The sequence below is a fragment of the Mesoplodon bidens genome (genome assembly GCF_964165515.1).
Source record: "Mesoplodon bidens genome assembly, chromosome: 3".
In the NCBI taxonomy this organism is placed as follows: Eukaryota; Metazoa; Chordata; class Mammalia; order Artiodactyla; family Ziphiidae; genus Mesoplodon; species Mesoplodon bidens.
Genome location: NC_138178.1, coordinates 591,606 through 612,049, shown reverse-complemented (window position 1 = coordinate 612,049; position 20,444 = coordinate 591,606). Strand labels below are relative to the sequence as shown.

General features: G+C 41.1%; 1 protein-coding gene across 5 annotated transcripts in view; it reads left to right on the top strand.

The window, feature by feature from the left end:
- ODAD2 (outer dynein arm docking complex subunit 2) overlaps positions 1–20,444 on the top strand; it is a 248,108-nt gene that overhangs the window by 115,729 nt on the left and 111,935 nt on the right. For all 5 annotated transcript variants that reach the window (XM_081226944.1, XM_081226942.1, XM_081226945.1 and 2 more), the window contains 6 exons: positions 5,699–5,845; positions 6,248–6,457; positions 10,289–10,531; positions 10,882–10,992; positions 13,781–13,935; positions 14,950–15,192. In XM_081226944.1, the coding sequence (XP_081083070.1) occupies positions 5,699–5,845; positions 6,248–6,457; positions 10,289–10,531; positions 10,882–10,992; positions 13,781–13,935; positions 14,950–15,192 (1,109 nt within the window). The remainder of the gene's footprint in view (positions 1–5,698; positions 5,846–6,247; positions 6,458–10,288; positions 10,532–10,881; positions 10,993–13,780; positions 13,936–14,949; positions 15,193–20,444) is intronic.

The following is a 20,444-nucleotide window of genomic DNA, read 5'->3' as shown; positions in this document are numbered from 1 at the left end:
CATTCATGGAAGTTTTAATTGAATTGGTTTGGAATGGGGTCTGGGCATTGATGGTCTTTAAAATCTCTCCAGGGTGTTAAAGTTGCTCACCTAGGATTGAGATTAACTGTTCTAAATTCTAATCTGCAGTCTTTGTTTGTTTGTTTGTTTAATAGGGGGAAAATGTATCTTATATGGATTTACCTATTCCTCATTGCTAGTGAGGTTCATAAATTTTTTCATACGTCAAGTAGCCATTGTATTGTATACCTTGCCTATTTTCCTATGTGGTTGTCTTTTGATTCTTGGTGCAAATTAATCCTTTGTTTTTTATGTGCAAATAATTCCTCTCTGCTTGTCATATGTCAAAGCCAGATGACTGGCTCCCCCATTCTTTCCTCCAGTGATTGGAGATGCTACTTTTATCAAATATTGTCATTTCACTTTTAAGAGCTTGTTTCCAGATCTTTCTCTGTTACATTGATTTATTTGGATGTCCCCATGCTGTTTAATTACTATAGCTTTGGTATATTTTAATATTTGATTGGTCAGAGAGTTTTCTTAAAATATTTTAAATTACTTTTTACATATTTTCCATTCCCGATCATCTTGAGAATCAAATTTTTTAAAAAATCTAAAAAATGCTGTTTGGATTTTGGTTGGCTTACATGAATTTGTAAATTATTTCTGGATAAATTGCAATTTTAACAACATTGAATTATCCTATTCAGGAACATGGTATGACCATTCATTTATTTAATCTTTTATATACTTCAGTAAAACTTAATAGCTTTTCCCCCATATATTTACAACACATTTCTTGTGAGATTCACTCATAGATATTTTTACTAGTATTATTTTGCCAATAATGGGATGGGAACTTTTCTCAAATTACATATTTTGATTTGTTATTCTTAGTGTATGGTGAGTTACTCATTTTTGAATATCCAGGTACCCTCGTATCCAGTCACTTTACTGAGATATTTTTATTAATTATCATAATTATTCAGTTCATTCTTCTGAATCTTTTTAGAAAGACTATTATATTTCCTACAAATTTTTCATCATTGCAGCAACATTCCAGTAGATCATCAATTTCTGTAAATGTTCCGTGGTGGTTTAAAAAGAATGTGTAGGGAATCCTTGAATTGTTCCTTACCCGTTCCTGATTTAAAAAAAAAAAATTCTTAGCAAGCCTGCAATCCAACAATCTGAGTCTAATTTCTTTTTTCTTCTGGAACAGCATCTTCTCTTTTTCCTTGGAGTTTGCTTCTGGTCTCATCTCTTGAGCCCTAGGTTTATGAGTGCTGAATTATCAGCATAAAATTGGCTTGCAAATAAACCAAAGGCAAAGCAATATATTTTACTAGCTTGACTTACGTGGTTCTATGCCACTCACTTGGAGCTCTGACCCTTTACCATTTCTACTCCTGAGAGATGAAGAGCATCTCTGAGCCAAGCTCTGCGCCGGGCGCCAGCCGCTCTGTCATCATTAATAAACAGTCGTTGGCAGGGTTCACGGCTCTTGCTCTATGAGTGGCATGTTTGGAGGAAAAAATGCTGAGAACATTGAAAGCCAGCTGGACGGCTGTGATGGCTGTGTCACCTCACCGGGTCTCACCCGCTGCCCCCTGACTGCAGACAGTGGGGAACAGGAGAAGGAGACCTCTGTTCCCCATCGCACCTCTGCCTGCCATCCTGTCTCACTGGGTCCGACAGGACGCCCGGAAGGATGGCCCTGTGAGCGTGCTGGCCATCGCACTGCCACCTCCTAGCTTCTGGCACCCTTTTCGGAACCGAGTTACTCAACACACGATGGGTCACCTCGGCCTGCCAGCCCCTTGTCCCCTGCTCCGATTCCTGCAGTAATCGGAGTGGTCTCACTTGTCCACGCTGGCCGGCTCCAGCCAGGGGCCTCTGCAGCCAGAGGGATGTGTAAGAATGTAGTCAGCTCCCGTTAGCCCTCTCCTTACCCCCAGACCAGCCACCTTGAATATTTTCTGTCGGTTGTGAACTAAAGGCAAAAGTGCTCAGCCTGGCCTTTGGCCCAGCAGGTCGTGTGGCCCGCCTGGCCTGTCCGCTCACCTGGGCCGCCGGCCTCCTCCTAGCCTCACCCACGTGGCCGCACCCACTCCTTTGACTGCGGCCTTCAGTCACGCCGGCGCCTCCTCCTGTCCGGACCTCTGCCCAGGCTTCTCTCCTCAGGCGAAACTTCCCTGATGCCCTGGCCCGGTTAAAGCCCCCGTTGTGGGTTTCCCTGGCCGTCTGCCCCTCTCCCTTATGGTACCTCTTGGACTTAAAATTTCCATTTATTGGGATGGGCTTTAAAAAATTAAAATCATTCTTCTCCACTGAACTGTGAGCTCCATAAAAGCAAAGACCACGTCTGTTTTTGTTTACCAGGATGTCTCTAGAGCCTGGCATCGGACTCGGCAAATAGTTAAGTAAATAGGAAGCAAATTTGTTGAATGAAAGAATACAGAAGTGATTTCAGGCAGCTTTCTCCCTGTTTTACTCTTGAATACATGCTTCATCTCAGCTTAGTCATGTTTATTTCTTCCTTATCAGCAGTAAGGGGAGAGGATTACTCTATATACTGGATAGGGTAATACTTCTTTATTTCAAAGATTTTATTTAAATCCAGGAAAAACATTATTTTTTAAAATGTCCTCTATTCATCTTTTAAGAAGAAATTTTGAGGAAAGTGAGAGAAAGCAACATTCGTCTGATCTCGGCATGTTTGAAGCGTGATCACAACCATGAACGTCGGCCTCCTGGTCGTGGAAAGGAACCTGAGCTGGTAAAATATCCAAAGGCCGGTGGAGCCTGGAGATGTCTGAGAAGCATCAGGGGATGGAGGACAACTAGCAAAAGAATTGCATTAATTCAAGACGTAGAAAAGCTTATTGGAAGCATTCTTCAAAACCCTTCAGAAGCTAGTAAAATAATATTTTACTGCGTTTTTCTCCAGCTCTTAAAACCTCACAAATGCAAATGCGTGATAAAATGTGAAAATAAGTATTGGCAACTAATTACATTCTCGGGAGATTTAATTGAAAAGGAGCATATTCGCATATTTGCACTACTTCTCTTCAGTAAGATGTTTATGGCATCTGGTCAAAGTGGAACGGACATTTGAAAACCCTTTGACATAGCTGGTATTTAAAGAATAGCAATTGGCTAACATTTGCGGCTCTGTACATTGAATATTTTGGCTCCCATCCGCTGGTATTCATTCTAAAAGATTTATAATCCTTTGGGGAGTGTGGTCAGTGACAAGAGTAGAAGTAAATCCTGAAATGTGGAAAAACTAACTTTCCCTCATAAAAAACTGTTCTAAAAAAATCCCTCAAGCCTATGAATATGTTTCCAGATTTTCAGAAAAAGCTGATGATTTACAGAAAAAAATATTTTTTTCTATAAGGATCTAACTTCTTAATGATAAATGTAAATTTTCCATCATTTGGCTTCAAAATTGGCCTAGAGATAATTCAGCAAAATACAGGGCCTTACCTTTCGGGCATCAGCTGCAGTTACATGACTTTTAAAAATGTAAGTCGTCAGTTGTAGTGTCAATAATGAAATAAAACTCAAACGGTGGAAATAGTCTACAAGAGACAAATGAGAAGCCCTTGAACTAGGAGCAAAGCTTGTGCTGAGCGTCTAAGTAGAAAAGTGCTGTCATCACAGAAACTAGAATGCAGGCGCAGGGGTCAAGAAGGTCCTCCACCACGTGCGACTGAGAACGTCAGGACAGAACATCCCTGTCCAGGGAGGGGCCTGGGGGGCGGAAGGGCCGTTGGACGACTTCTCGCCTCCTACTTGTGCTTGAGTCTGGAGCCACTGTCTCAAGAGCCCTCTCGACCTGAGGCCCTCGGCTTCCATTTCAAACCTTTATTGTAGGAGCCCACCTCTGTTCCTGCAGGTGCCCTGGGAGGATCCTTCTGCTTCCTTTCTCCATTTAAATTCAGAAGAAGAGCCTTGTTTAATGACTTGTTTCCCTTATTTTCTTTGCTTTTCTTTTTTCTGCATTATTTTCCTTAATTATGGTTGGCACTTAGATGCTTCCTTATGGTTTACAAAAGAGCTACCTTTTTCTAAGAGGTGCTGGTGTGTGGGATCCTGTGTCTGACAGCAGTGACAGAGGGTGTATTGCGTTATGTTTTAAAACCCACTATGGGGAAATCGGTGGTGTTGAAATTGCTGTTGATATCGAGAAAAAGATGCTAAAAGCTGTAAGAACCAAACTTATTATTTTAAATGTAAGTAACAAAATTAAGGCTCTTGTCATTCTAAACTTAATCTTGAATATGGAGAACAGCCTGGAGTACCCAGAGGGTAAGTTAGAATGAAAGCAGAAACGGCATTCATAGCATTTTGAGAGAAGTGGAAGGAATGTTCTGGAAAGGAGTTAGTAGGAAGTCTGAGCCTAAGCGTTTCCTTCTTCACTTTCTGATGCTCACCCTCTACTGATCCCACTTTAGTTTCTTACGTTAAAAGAAACATATTGTGTTGAATTCACAAAAGGATTGGCATGTTTTGTGTGATATGAAGGAGGGGGTGGGTAGCTTGAAGATAATTTCCATTTTTCTGTGCTAAGTCTATCTATGTACATACACATGTATGTAATATATAGCAATATAAAGTAATGATTTGCAAATGATAATAAATATAATTTGAAGGTGTCTTCCCTCAAAAAAGAGAGATTTATTTGAGGCCATTGCTACTATGTTTTGAGGTAGAAATCCAGGGCTGTCGTTTATGAACACCTTTTACAAAAATAGTTTATTCTTGGCTCCATTAGAAATGTTGCTTTTGTGTCTTATGAACTATTTTGGGGACTCTTATTTACCAACCACCCTCGATAGCAGTAGAAGTAATATGTACTATGCTGTGTTCTTCAAAGATTTTCAAAGCATTAATGATCAGTGGACATTGCTTAAGAATTCCTGCAATGAATTCTGATTTAATTTCCTGGCAGGCCTGATTCACCGATCAATCATTAAAAATTTTTGAATCTCATGGGTTTTTTAAAAAAGCAGTTCCCCACTACTCTTCACTTGTGGTGATTAGCTAAACAGACCCTGATTTGCATGTTGGTGGGCCAGTGTTTCGTTCACGACAGTGACACTGTCTTTCTCCTCAGTCCACCCACCGGTCGGGCCCGGGTTTAGTGGAACTACCGTCTCTTTCTCAGCCCCACGCCCTCGCTCCACTTACTCTTGGTCCCAGTGTGGATGGCTGTGCTGCTTCCCACGTGGCTCTGCTTTCCCCAGGTTTCCTCTGTCCCAGACTGTTCTGTGTACGTGTGTAAGAATAATTTTCAGACGCGGTTTGCATTGCAGAGTACACAGTTCAGGGACTGCCTATTACCTCCACGTAAAACTCACGTTCCTCAGACCACCTCTCAAGGCTCACCCCCTGGCTCTATTTAATATCCTAATACCACCTAATGTCTCAGCTGTTTGAAGCAGACAGACCACCTTTACATGGTGACTCTCGGACAGAGCAATATTTTATGACGCCCTGCGCAGCTTTCTTGTGCTTCAGCTCTGCATGATTCATTTAACAAATTATAATCTACTCAGAGAACTTAAAAGAATTGAACATGCTGTGTATGGGGACACACACTTCCCGGTTCATGGATTCATCACCCTTTAGCAAATTTCCTTGGGAGTGTGAGCTTATTTAACCTTCCTGTGGCCTTGCGTCTTTGCAGCGAGGAAATCAGACGGCTACAGTGATTGCATTGTGTGCATTGAAGGACTACAACTTAGCGCAGGAGACCTGCCAGTTGGCGATCAGGGATTTTGGAGGCCTTAACGTTTTAATAAATTTACTTGAGACAGATGAAGTCAAATGTAAGGTGAGTGGCTGGCTCGCAGTGGATGAGGAGCCTCGTTCGCGCCTTCACCAGCTTCTCTTCTCAGTGCTGGGCGCCTGCCCTTCCTGCTGCTTGTTCCTTGTCTTTATTATTACTGACAACCCGCTTCTGCTATTAGCTATTAGCTGCTCTTGTCAACTCTCCGCTTTTCTTCCCTCTTTTCTGGCTCTTTTCCATTAGCATGTGCTTCTTACATGATGAACGTTTGTTTACTTAATTGAAGGAAAATGCGGGGGGGATATGTACAACACCTGGGAATAGAAACTGTTCCCTTAAAAAAACTTAATTGGGGAAAGATTTTAGGGAGGCTTGGAATTTTTAAAAAATATAGCACTGGTTATGCATTAAGCACCCATTCATCTATAACTTTTTCTTCTCGTTTAGATTGGTTCGTTAAAAATCCTGAAGGAAATCAGTCATAATCCTCAAATCAGACGTAATATCGTTGACCTTGGGGGCTTGCCAGTCATGGTTAATATTCTTGACTCTCCACATAAGAGCCTGAAATGTTTGGCAGCTGAGACAATTGCGAACGTCGCCAAGTTTAAGAGAGCCTGGCAGGCGGTGAGATGCCACGGGGGCATCACCAAACTGGTGAGTAAGTGCCATTCATGGCAGCGGGCACCCCGCTGTCCTTCCCGGCTCCTCCTGGACATAACCACTGGGCGTGCTCTGGGAATCTTCTTTTTGTGTAACGTGTCCTTGAAAATTATTTTTGTGTATTTACATTAGCAAGTAGCCAAAAAACATGTTCAACCTCATATTTCAAAGAAATACAAATTTAAACAAATAGAAGTAATTTTTACGTGTCCCAAAGGTAGGGATACATACATGTGTGTGCGCAGCGTCGGTTAGAGGGTGGTGACTTACTTCACTCAGTCTGAAACTATCAGAACATGGTTAATCAACTGTACTCCAGTATAAAATAAAAAGTTAAAAAAAAAAAAAGTGTGGTGAACACTTGTCTGGTAGCCCATGTCCTCTGCTGTGGTGACCTCACTATGAGGAAGTGTCCTCCATGGAGACAGTCAGAGCTGCAGGCACTTACTCATCTCATTGCTACTTAGAGGAGTGACAATTGAAAACAGCATGTTTTACAGTATGAGGTTAGTAAAATAATATGCATCATATCCATAAGAAGCATCCGCTGTCAGTTGTCAGTATTGTGTTTTGGAAGTTTATATAGTAACATGGAATGTTTAATATTATATAAAATCATAACAGGATTGAAAACTGATGATACCCATGATCCCAACTTTTAAAGACCAGAGCTAACAAGTATAGAAAAATCACTTGAAATAAATACAGAAAATTGTTCATCAGGGGTTTTCTCTGAAATGACCACCAAATTTCCTTCCTACTTTTCTACATTTGCCAGTTTGTTTTGTATTACTTTTATATTCAGAAAAAATGATTATTTCAATAACTATCGCTGAAAGAAAAAAGTAGGCTCAGTGCCCCTGCCACAGCAGGAGGGATCTTTATGAAGTGCAGTATGGAAGTGCATTTGTATCCTCACTGGATCTTGAGTCGCTACCACGGCTTTTATCACGCTGGATTGTCACCACTTCCCTACTTTAAGGTCCTGAAGATGAGAGACGTGTCTTACTCATCTTAGTGTCATCCTCAGCACCTCGCCCAGAACCTCACACATATAAACAGTTAATAAGTATCTACCGAATTAATATGGATTTAATGTGAATAAGTGCGCACTGAAACATGTTCAGAAATGTACTGACAGAGGTTCCGTGTGTTCACTTTCTCCACGTGTACTCCGTAGAGCACCATACCTTGTCATCGTTTGCCTCAAGAACAAGGTGGACTCATGGCTGGATAGGTGGGTGAATAGATGGTTAGCTATGCGGTAAAACAGATGTGGAAGAATGTTAATGATAGGATCCAGGTGGTGGGTATGTGGATGTTGCTGTATTCTTTCAGCCTTTGTGTGTGTGTTTGAAAATTTTCATAACGAAACGCTGGGGGCAAAGGTAGTTATTACTATGATTATCATTGTCCTGTTTAAATAATGAAATCGTATGGTAGGCTGACGTGGCAGTCCACTGAAACTACTCCCATAAGAATGAAAGACAGAACATAACATATGTTTTTATGGACATCTTACGTGTCATGTTTAGGGGCCTGGAGTTTGGACAGTTACAGTCACGTAATCAAAATAATGACATACATTTTAATTTAATTTTAAATAATAGCAAAATTAGGAACAGGAAAGACGATTAATGGGTAAACTTGAAATTGCTGGGTTGGGAACACATCTGACTTCTCAACCAGGATTGGGGATCCACTTTTGGTTGGGTACATGTGGCGGGGGGGGGAGTATGTGACACGCAGGCAAGAATCCCCAGCAAAGACTGGAAATGAGGGACATCACACAGTACAGAGATGAAGCCGTGGGCTGATTATGGCCCCAGAGCAAGGGAACCAAGAGCAGCATCAGAGCAGGCAGGAGGGCACTGGCCACAGTGGGGTCTGGGCACCTAGATGGCATTCAGGCTCCGGAGGGGCAGCTCGATGAGACTGGGCAGAAGGTGTGACGCCTGAGCAAGCAGGGAGGGTGCACCCAGGCAGGGAGCACTGCACGTCCAGGGCCGTTCAGTCCCGAGGCCAGTTTATGTGCTGCTCTGTATGTAGAGTATCCTCAGTCCTTTCACTGAAAACCATTTCAAATACCTCTAGAGGTGTAGATCCACAGAACAAGGTGGTGGGAATACAAGTATAAATATAAATGTAAATAAATGTATGTCCCCGACCACAGTGATGTCACAGCCTCATGGTCGTGGGGATATGGGCAAAAATATAAGCATAATGGTGAGTATATTAGGTATTTCGAGGAAGTCAGTACTGGGAATAGTGGAGGAACTAAGGGGGGGTGATCAACAAACTCTACTTGGAGAAGAAGGGTGAAGAAACAAATGAATATAACAAAACACAAACACACAGATGCAGAGAACAGACTAGTGGTTACCACTGGGGAGAGTGGAGGGGGTGGGGACCATACAGGGGATTAAAAGGTACAAACTACTATATATGAAATAATTAAGCAACAAGGATATATTGTACGGCACAGGGAAATATAGCTATTATTTTACAATAACTTTAAAATGGAGTATAATCTATAGAATTACTGAATGTTGTACAACTGACACTAATATAATATTGTAAATCAACTATACTTCAATGAAAAATTTAAAAATTTAAATGAATTAGTTAATTAACTAGGATAGAAATTTTAAAAAAAAAATTTTTTTTTAAATAAAGAGAGGCTGGAGAGAGATGTCACCTTTCTTGAGTCTTGAAAGGTGAGTAGGTATTTATCAGGCAGACACATCAGGCAAAAGCATTTAAAGAAGATGAAGCCATGTTGGTAAAGGCCCAGAGCTGGGAAACAACACTGAATGTTTGGAAACTAAGTGGTGTAACGTGGCCAGGCCTTGGGTGAGGTGGGCTGAGTCGTGAGAGACGAAGATTGAGGACCATGGGCATCACACACAGTCTTGTCCAAGAGCTACGGAGTTTGGACTTTGTACAGATAATGAGGGAGTAACTAGTACATAGACAGGTACTTTAAGACTGTCTTCCCTGTGTCTAAGCCCATTGTCTTGCTGTCCTGGGCCCGGTAGTTACCTGGAAGCCATGTAAATCGTCTTCACCCCCGTCCTTGAGCCATAACTAATTAGACCATGAGTGTCTTCCTGATGCACATCAGTGTCCTCTCTCCAGGCGTTTGGAGTTAGGAATCAGTGACTCAGTCCGGGCTACTGCCTTCTAAATGGTGGCCGTGGTTAAGTGGGCAGTATCCATGGGATCTGGTCTCTGGTTATGCGTGGGATTAAGACAGCTCTGGGAAGCCTGGCTTCACTTCCTCCCCGGCCACCCTGCTGTATGCATGAAAATTGCCTCTCCCTCAGGGGCTTCGGTGACTCTGGTTACTGCAGAGAAGAGAAAGGATCCTGGCTGCTGTGCGTTTGGTTTAGTTGGTTTCGACAGTGCAGGGGGAGGGCCATGTCCTCCAAAGAGGCCTCGTGGTTTTAAGAGCGTTCAGGCCATTCAGCTCTCACTGCAAAGTTCTCCTGGCTTTAGGGAGCCTACTTTTCTGAGATACCAGGGATGAGGGTGTGCTTTACAAATCTTACTAATGTAAATGTTAGAGCTGTATTAAGAAAATACTCTCTTGGGGGGGATTAAATTCCTTGTGGGAAGGAAATGTAAAAGCTCCCAAGTCCGGAGGAAGGTGTTTCGAAGGTTCTGTTTGTTTCTTTGACTGCTGTGTGGTACAAAAGTTAAATTTCTTAAAGGATTCTTACTTCTGAGGGAGGTGAGCTTGGTAGCAACCCTGCAGCGATTGCGGGGTGGGTTAAGTCTTATCTCGAAGGTTCCCGCTTACGTTGTATTGATCTGTTCTTGTAGGTCGCTCTGCTTGACTGGAGGCAGCGTGCCAGAGGACCTGCTCAGCCGAGCCTGTACGACGCCAGCAATGAGGAGGTGGCCCGCTGCGGGGCCCTGGCGCTGTGGAGCTGCAGCAGGAGCTCCGCAAATAAGGAAGCCATTCGTAGAGCTGGGGGCATCCCTTTGTTGGCTCGGTTACTGAAGACCTCTCATGAAAACATGCTCATCCCGGTAGTGGGGACCTTGCAGGAATGTGCCTCCGAGGTGTGCACGCCAGCTCTGCTTGCCTTGCTCTCATTCACCTTGACTTTCTATAGCGGAAACATAACTTTTAAGGTTAACATGACTGCTAAGGGACTTTTTTTAAGAAGTCACCCTTCTGTTTGAAAGAGAAGATCAAACTAATGGAAAATTACTTACATTGATACCTGGATGATATAGTTTTGAAAATGTTGACTAAATTCTCTTACTGTTATAACGGTGTGTTAAACTTGGACTAGGGTGTTTATTTACTGAGAAAGTTTTTTTGGTGTAGTTATTAAGAAATGTGTGAATAGACACTTATATTTATGCATATTTATGCAATATGTAACTATTAAAGTTTACTTTCCTAGGAAAACTGCCGAGCTGCAATCAAAGCTGAAAGGATAATTGAAAATCTGGTAAAGAACCTCAATAGTGAAAATGAGCAGCTGCAGAAGCATTGCGCCAGGGCCATCTACCAGGTACGGCGGTCTCTTCTTCGTGGAGCTTAAGGTGCTGTTTCATGAGGTTCCATTCTCTGGGGATGGGACTCAGGAATCTGCATTTTTAACAAGAACCCCCTAGGGATTTTCACGCACACATAGGTCTGAGAACCACTGTCCTGTGGTAATGGCAGATGCCTTTAAATGTCACAGAGAAATCTGCTCTGGCATGTCTGATTACTTACAGTTCTGTAAGACAGTTACATGTCTCTGTCTGCTAAGATGATGTACTTCGGTGTAAAATAGCCAGATATGTACATGGTGCCTCTATATTGCCTTTCATATATCCTATCCAAACACAGTGGTCTCGGGAAATATATCTCCCACCAAGACAAGATAGATGCATGAGTGTGTGTGTGTTGTGTGCGTATTCCTGTTTTATCTTTTTATTAATTTGCTTATTTTAATCTTCATTAACTTTTTGTGGGTTACAAGTTTCATAGTATACAAAAAAAATAGAATGGTAAAGGGGAAGAAAAGATGGCTTTGACAAATTCATACTTGGCTGGCTACTGACAGCACTAGTTTCTGCCTAGTTAGAGTAGATCTCCTGGAAGAATGCATCTCAAAATGTGCAGAGTGAGAGAATGTGCCAGAAGGATGGAGTCAGAGAGGGGTTCGGGTCAGTCAGCAGAGGGTCGCATGAGTTCTCTGGGGCGGCCATAACTGTACACACTGGGTGGCCTAAACAACAGCAATCTGTTTCTTCACAGTTCTGGAAGCTGGAAGTCTGAGATCAGGTGTCAGCAGGGTTGGTTCCTTCTGAGGAATCTCTCTGTGGCTTGTAGATGGATGTCTTCATGTTCCCCTGTCATTCTCCCTCTGTCTTCACACGGTCCTTCCTCTGTGCCCTAATACCCTCTTCTTAGAAGGACACCAGGAGTTCTGGATTCGAGCCCACTGCAGTGGAGATCACTTTAACCGTGATTACCTCTGTCACATTCGGACGCACAGGGGTGAGGACCTCAGCGTCTGAGCTTTGAGGGACACAGCTCACTCATAACAGGGATATGTAATAGTCTTTTTTTATTTTTAATTTGTATATAATTTTAACGGTTACTTTTCCATTTACAGTTATTACAAAATATTGGTTGTCTTCCCCGTGTTGTACATACGTCCCCGAGCCTGTCTCACACCCAGTAGTCTGTGCCTCCCACTCCCCTACCCCATGGTGCCCCTCCCCTCTCTCCACACTGTAATCACTAGTTTGTTCTCTGTATCTGTGAGTCTGCTTCTTTTATGTTACATTCACTAGTTTGCTGTAGTTTTTAGATTCCACATGTAAGCAATAGCATACAATATTTATCTTTCTCTGACTTATTTCACTCAGTACAATGCCCTCCAAGTCCATCCATGTGCTGCAGATGGCAGAATTGTGTTCTTTCTTATGGCTGAGTAGTATTCCACTACGTATTATATATACATGTGCCACTTCTTCTATATCTGTTCATCTATATTTTTTTTTCTCTCCTGCCTTTGGAGGAGATGAGATATTCTTTGTATGCTTCCAACAAGGCCCTCTGATTTTCAGTCCTAGTTTTTTTTTTAAATTATTATTTATTTATTTATTTATTTATTTATTTAATTTTTTTGCTTTATAACAAATTTAATCAGTTACACATATACATATGTTTCCATATCCCCTCCCTTTTGCGTCTCCCTCCCACTCTGTTCATCTATTGATGGACACTTAGGTTGTTTCCATTTCTTGGCAATTATAAATAGTGCTGCTGTGAACATTGGGGTGCATGTATCTTTTTGAATTAGTATTTTTATATTTTTTGGATATATGCCCAGGAGTGGAAATGCTGGGTCATATGGTAGTTCTCTTTTTAGTTTATTGAGAGACCTCCGTACCGTTTTCCACAGTGGCTGCACTAATTTACATTCCCACCAACACCGTACAAGAGTTCCCTTTGATTTGTATATATGCCTCATATGAGTATATTTTAAGGGTCTGTTAGAAATAGTGATTCATTTTTTAAAGTTGCAGTTGAGGCAGAACTGAAAGTCACTAATAGAAGGTAAACATGGCAGGTGCTGTGTGATGCATTGTGATGAGGATTTCTTGTAGGGGCCCTCATGGATGATGCATGATATGCAGTTCATGGCCTTAGAGAACAAATGTACACTTAGAATAATATCAAACCTATGCTAAACTTGTCATCTTTTGGCTCTATAAACTGGGAAGGATCATCTGTTGGGAACATCTCTGCAGCCTGTATTTATTTCAAAGGTTGACACAAGCATGTGGATAAACATGTCTGAATAACATGTCAGTTGCTGTTGATATAACCCACTGCTCTGGGCATAGAAACTCTTTTGGGGAAATTCCTCACTTCTTAGATTTTGGGGGTCATTAAAGATCTGACTGAATCCCCATCACTCACCTATCTTCTCTACTATGTTTTCCCAAGGCTCTGGGTTACAGCACTGCAGAAATCCCCCATCCATGCATGTGGTATTCTGGGTTCCTTACCAACCTCTGCATCTGTCTTGGTGGAAGCCCAGGCTACCCCAGAACTGGCTTGGGAGGATTGCCAAGTATGTAGAAACCTCTAGACATCGTCAAAACCACGTAAAGGAAGAGTGACACTGTCAGATAGCTGCCAGTATAGACGAGTTATATTTTATTTGATGTCTCCTGCAGAAAATTATACTCTCTGAAAAGAAGTTTCATAGCTACTAGAATGGCAGCCTCTTTAGCAGTCACTGAAAGCTTGATACGCCTTGATCAGTGACTGCATCTAATTTGGCTTTTGTGTAGTGTGCAGAAGATGACGAAACCCGTGACCTGGTTAGGCTGTGTGGAGGACTCAGACCCCTGGCTTCTCTGCTCAGTAACACTGACGATAAGGAACGGTTGGCCGCTGTCACAGGGGCAATATGGAAATGTTCCATCAGCAAAGAGAATGTGACCAAGTAAGCGAAGGCATTCAATGTTCCGTATTAAAATATGGCCATCAAAACACATTCTTCTATTTTCATGCTATTTTATATAAAGAGCTGATTCTAATGGTACTCCTATAGTTTTCAAAGCTGTACATTCTGGACTAAGTTGGCAGAATTAAGGGATTCTTCCCATCCCACCATCCGACAATGGTTTTTGTGCCTCAGTAGGAGAAAGGGGGCGCTGACATAAGCTCCCAGTGCCAATGGACTGTTTTGCATGTGGGCAGCCATGTAAATGAGAAGTATCCCTGATATTTCCTGCAGAGACCTATCAAGGTGAGGGAATGAATTTCCCACAGAATCTTTAGAAATGGAAGTGGTTTTATTCTTTTTCTTTTGCTAAAGATAAATTAGTCAACTAAATGCCAACTAACCACGTTAGTCTTAAAGTGTAGTCATTTTCAAATACGATTTCATTGAATTTTAAAGTATTTGTAAACTTTATGACCATTTGATTGATTTTAATCTTTGAATTTATATTTTATATATTTTTAGAGTTTACACACTCTATGATGTTTGTTCTGGGGCAACTCTTTCCCATTTCAGGGTGATGACTTTCTTTAACAAGAAATTCACATGTTCTATTTGACACACAAAAAGGTTTGTTTTGCTTTGTTCGTGTAAAATAATTCCTGTAACCTGAGGGAAAACCCTTAGCACAGTGGGATTGTCGACGCTCAGATCTGGAAGCAGTTGTAGTGTCTTAGGGGTTGTACAGTGTAGCACTTAAGGGCACAGAAGGTCGGGTGTGGATGTTGACTTCACTGTTTACCAAGGTTCAGATTAGCCTTTTGACAACAGGGTTGTAACAGCATCCATATCACAGGGTGGCTATAAAGATGGAATGAGCATACAGTCAGCATTTAGTAGATTTTAGCTACCAGTATTATCACTAACATTATTATCAGCTAACTTTATACCCAAAATAATGCTGTTCGCCTCTTTCCCTCCCTTCCCACCCTCTTCTGCTTGTGGTGAACTTAGATTTCGGGAATACAAAGCCATTGAAGCCTTGGTGGGACTTTTAACTGACCAGCCGGAAGAAGTGCTCGTGAACGCAGCTGGTGCGTTGGGAGAGTGTTGCCGAGAGCCTGAGGGCAGAGTCACCGTGCGCAAATGTGGTGGCATCCAGCCACTCGTGGACCTCCTCGTGGGAAGAAACCGAGCTCTACTTGTCAATGTCACAAAAGCGGTCGGTGCTTGTGCAGTAGAGCCCGAGAGTATGATGTAAGTGGCCCTGAAGGCTGAAAGCTTTTATTGGGGAGGGTTAGGGGAACACTGGAGAGTATGGAATGGTGTCATCTCTTAGAACTGGTGTGCACAAGTGACGGAAGAGTGAAATGTGCCTACATATAAATAACACAGGGTGACCAAATCATGAATTACAGAGGCACATTGTTCCCTCGGGTGAGCTGGAGGGTTTTGATTAAAATAGCCAGTAATCAATCAAAACAGTGGGGGAATTATCATTAGGGGAATCATCTATACTTTACAGATATTGATAACAATAATATAATAATACAACTGACAAAGTGAAGGGTGGATGAGTAGGTGTGCAAATTTTATCTTGCAATAAATAAATCAATAGATAGTATTTAAAACATAATTTTATCTATCCATCCATCCATCCATCCATCCATTTATCTATCTCTATCTCTCTCTCTCTTTTTAAAAAAATATTTATCTATTTATTTTGGCTGCACTGGGTCTTAGTTGTGGCACACGGGATCTCTGTTGCAACGTGTGAGATTTTTAGTCGCAGCACACGGGCTTCTTAGTTGCAGCATGCATGAGGGATCTAGTTCCCTGACCAGGGATTGAACCTGGGTCCCCTGCATTGGGAGCATGGAGTCTTACCCACCGGACCACCAGGGAAGTCCCATTTATCGATCTCTCTTACCTATCCATACATCCTTTTATCTAGCTGTAGGCATAAAGAGATATCTAGAATAATTTATATTAGCTGTTAACAATTATTATTTCTGGATGGTAGGATTTGGGATATTTTCTACTTTCTTTTTTGTATTTTCTATACAATTTGTATGATGAATATGTATCATCTTTGGGCTTCCCTGGTGGCACAGTGGTTGAGAGTCCGCCTGCCGATGCAGGGGACACAGGTTCGTGCCCCGGTCCGGGGAGATCCCACATGCCGCGGAGTGGCTGGGCCCGTGAGCCATGGCCGCTGAGCCTGCGCGTCCGGAGCCTGTGCTCTGCAATGGGAGAGGCCACAACAGTGAGAGAGGCCCGCGTACCGCAAAAAAAAAAAAAAAAAAAAAGTATCATCTTTAAAAAAATTAAAGTTCTTGTTTAGTACCTTGCACAATATCATTTTATTCTGAACAGTAGTGCATAATGGTTAAGAGTATAGATTCTGGAACCATTGCCTGGAATGCCAGTCTCACCACTTACCAACTATGTTTCCTTCAGGAAATCATTAAACTACTTGGTGCCTTGGCTACCAAATATATAAAATGGGGACAGTCATGGTACCAATCTCACTGGATTGTTGTAATGATTGAGTGAATTAATATATGTAAAATGCTCGATACATGATAGTGCTAGGTAAATGTTGGCTAGTGTCGTTCACATAGCAATAGCTTTAATGAATAACAATTTAAACCAATGATACATAAATACAGAAAAAAGTCAGAGGGTCCAGTATCTGTACTCATCTATAGATGAGTCCCTTCATTCTGTGTTTCTCTCTTTTCTAAAATAATTAATTAATTTTTGGCTGTGTTGGGTCTTTTTTGCTGCACACAGGCTTTCTCTAGTTGCAGTGAGCAGGGGCTATTCTTCATTGCGGTGCGTGGGCTTCTCATTGCAGTAGCTTCTCTTGTTGCGGAACACAGGCTCTAGGCACACGGGCTTCAGTAGTTGTGGCACATGGGCTCAGTAATTGTGGCTCATGAGCTCTAGAGCGCAGGCTCAGTAGTTGTGGCGCGCGGGCCTAGTTGCTCGGTGGCATGTGGGATCTTCCTGGACCAGGGCTCGAACCCGTGTCCCCTGCATTGGCAGGCGGATTCTTAACCACTGTGCCACCAGGGAAGTCCCCTGTGTTTCTCTTATATCAAATTAATCATGTTATTTAACTTGCTATAAATCGAGAACAAGAGGACCCTAAATGGGGTCCTCTCAGCTGCAGTCAAGGAGCTTTGAGGGTGTGGCACAGGCATGTCAATAGGCAATTATAATTCAGGCCTTTGTGCATCATGCTAAATTTGAATTTTGCTTTAAAGTCAATTGAAGGTTTTTAAAGGGTTTTAAGCATAACCTGAAACAGAGAAGCTTGTTTAGGAGATCACTGCCGGCCAGAGGTAAAGGTGGTTTAAACTAAGCCTGTGGAATATATTATACAAAGAACAAAAAAATGACAGAGTAAAGAGAAATAAAGGGAGAGAATGGATAAGACCAGGTGAGTGAATGAACACGAGTTGTGAAGAAGTGGGGGGAGTCATGAGTGATATTTAGCTTTCTGACTTGGGTGGCTAGATGGATAATTGTAGTACTTGCTGTTATAGGGAAGATGATAGCTGGAGGACTGGTGAAGGCAGAATGAACTTCACTAGGGGAGAAACAAAGTCAGTTTGTTCGTCATGATATATTCATTGTCTAACCCAGTCCCAGGCTCAGGGTAGGCACTCAGCAAACATTTATTGTACACTAAATGAATGATGAGTTCAGTTACGTTGGGTACACGTTGAGGTTCTCATGGGACATCTCTGTGGTGATGGCAACTAGTCAATTGGATATTCATTCATGTCTAAAGCTTAGGTTAGAGTGTGGGCTGGGCATATAGCATTACGAGTATTTGGTAACTTAAGTGATGAATATATGTGAGATTGTGAGGAAGAGAAAGAAAGGGAAAAGAGAAGGACAAAAACAGAATTCTATTGCATCCAATCCTTTAAGGAGAATGAATGGACCAGAGAAGAGGTGCCTATAAAGAAATGCAGAAGGAACAGCCAGAGTTGTGAGGGAAGCCAGAAGAGTGAGTTACTGAAGAAACAAAGGGAAGACAGTGTTTAAGGAGAGAAAGTGATCAAAAGTGTCAAATTCTATGACAAAGCCTCATAAGATGAAGACTAAACTGTTCTTTCTTGTGTAACACGGAGGTTGATGATTCCTTTTGTACTTGCGAATATGGTTTTCCCACAGATGGTTTTAGAAACACACAAAGTCAGTTTTAGAAAACAGTGTTTTGAGGTTGGTAAGAATCCAAACAACATTACATTTGGCATCATATATCAGACATGGCTATTATTGCTAGATTTGCAGGATTTATTGAGTCTTCAGGCTTTTAAGTTAAATGGTAAGGAAATGAGAAATAACTTTGCCTTGTGTAAGGCTTAAATAATTCATAGGTTAGGAACTTGTTTTAATGATTAGCAGTGTTATGTTTTAATGATATGTCTGTGGCTATGGCTAAAATGTAGGTTGCATGTGAGGATGAACATACAGACTCAGAGCAGAGTTTTATTAACTCCGTGTGCTCGTATGCACAGTTTTCTTCCTGTATCTGTTTCTCAGTGAGAATAAGAAACATCGTAATAATAACAGTTTGGCTACTGAGTCAAAAATGATTTTTAAGACAACAATGATTTCAGAAAAATTCTACTGACTTTTCTCAGTACATCAGACTACTGCTTTTAAAGACTCAGTATAAACAGTTTCATATTAATTATACCCTTCCTGAGGAACTAACATGGAGCAACAGGTATCCCAACGTAGTAGGTTCATGAAAAAGTAGATTTATTCATGCTGAATTTTCTTTTCTTGTTGACTTTTTAATGTCTATTTGATACGTACAGAATTCATCTGGAGGTAATTTGGCCTTCAAGTATATAAAAATCACATCAACTTTGCAAAAAACAGTTAACGCTTGTGTTTTGAGGAGTGTCACTTTCTCATAAAATACTATAACATTTCAAACAATTAAAAAGTATTGATGCTGAAAACTTAAATATCTAGAATTTCTTTTCCACACCTCAGGATCTTTACTTTCTTTTAAAATTTTTTTAATTTTTATTTTTTAATTGAAGTATCATTGATTTACAATGTTGTGTTAGTTTCAGGTGTACAGCAAAGTGAGTCATATATGTATATTCTTTTCCAGATTCTTTTCCCATATAGGTTATTACAAAATATCGAGTATAGTTCCCTGTGCTGTACAGTAGGTCCTTGCTGATGATCTGTTTTATATGTAGTCGTGTGTGGATGTTAATCCCAAACTCCTAATTTATCCCTCCCCTCCTTTCCCCTTTGGTAATCACAAGTTTGTTCTCTAAGTCTGTGAGACTGTTTCTGTTTTGTAAAAATAAGTTCATTTGTATCATTTTTTTTTAGATTCCACATATAAGCAATATCATATGATATTTGTCTTTGTCTGACTTACTTCACTCAGTATGACAATGTCTAGGTCCATCCATGTTGCTGCAAATGGCATGATTTCATTCTTTTTTATGGCTGAGTAGCAGTCCATCGTATACATGTACCACATCTTCTTTATCTATTCATCCATTGATGGATATTTAGGTTGCTTCCATGTCCTGGCTATTGTAAATAGTGCTACTATGAACATAGGGGTGCATGTATCTTTTCAAATTAGAGTTTTCTCTGGGTGTATACCCAGGAGTGGAATTGCTGGATCATATGCTAGCTCTATTTTTAGTTTTTTAAGGAACCTCCATCCTGTTCTCCACAGTGGCTGCACCAATTTACATTCCCACCAACTTAACTTTTATTTTGAAATAGCGTAAGACTTACAGAAAAGTTGCAAAAGTATAGAGTGCACGGGACAGAGAGTTCCCATATACCCTTCACCCAGCTTCCCTTAACACCCTACATAACCACAGTGAAATTATAGAAACTTTTCATTTGTTGAAGTCTAGTTTTTTTAATTTGAAGATTGTTGTATGTGGATTTCGTGCATTTTTGTTCAGTTCATTCCTAAGTATTTAATCTTCCTCGCTGGTGGTATAAATGTTTTTTTACTGCCATTATGTGCTTCAGTTGATTGTCTCTATGAACACTATTGAATTTTGTATATTAATTCTCTATGCTGCTACCTAATGGAATTCTCTTATTGTTTGAGTTCACTTTATTGTTGATTCTCTAGCACAGTTGTTGACAGACTACAGCACATGGGCCAAATCCTGTTTTTGTAAATAAGGTTTTATTGGAACATACTCACACTCATTGATTTATATATTGTCTTTGGTGGCTTTTGTGTTACAATGGCAGAGTCGATAGTTGCTACAGAGACCAAATAACCCACAAAGACATACTTACTACCTGGCCCTTTACCCAAAAAATTGCTGAACTCTGCTCCAGGATATTCCCAAGAAAGTTGTATTTCTTCTTTATAAATTCTTATTCTTTAGATTGATTTCTCTTGTCTAATTTCATTAGCTAATTCCCTACTGCAGTGTTGAATAGTAATGGAGATAGCTTCTTTGCCTTGTTCCTGATTTTAG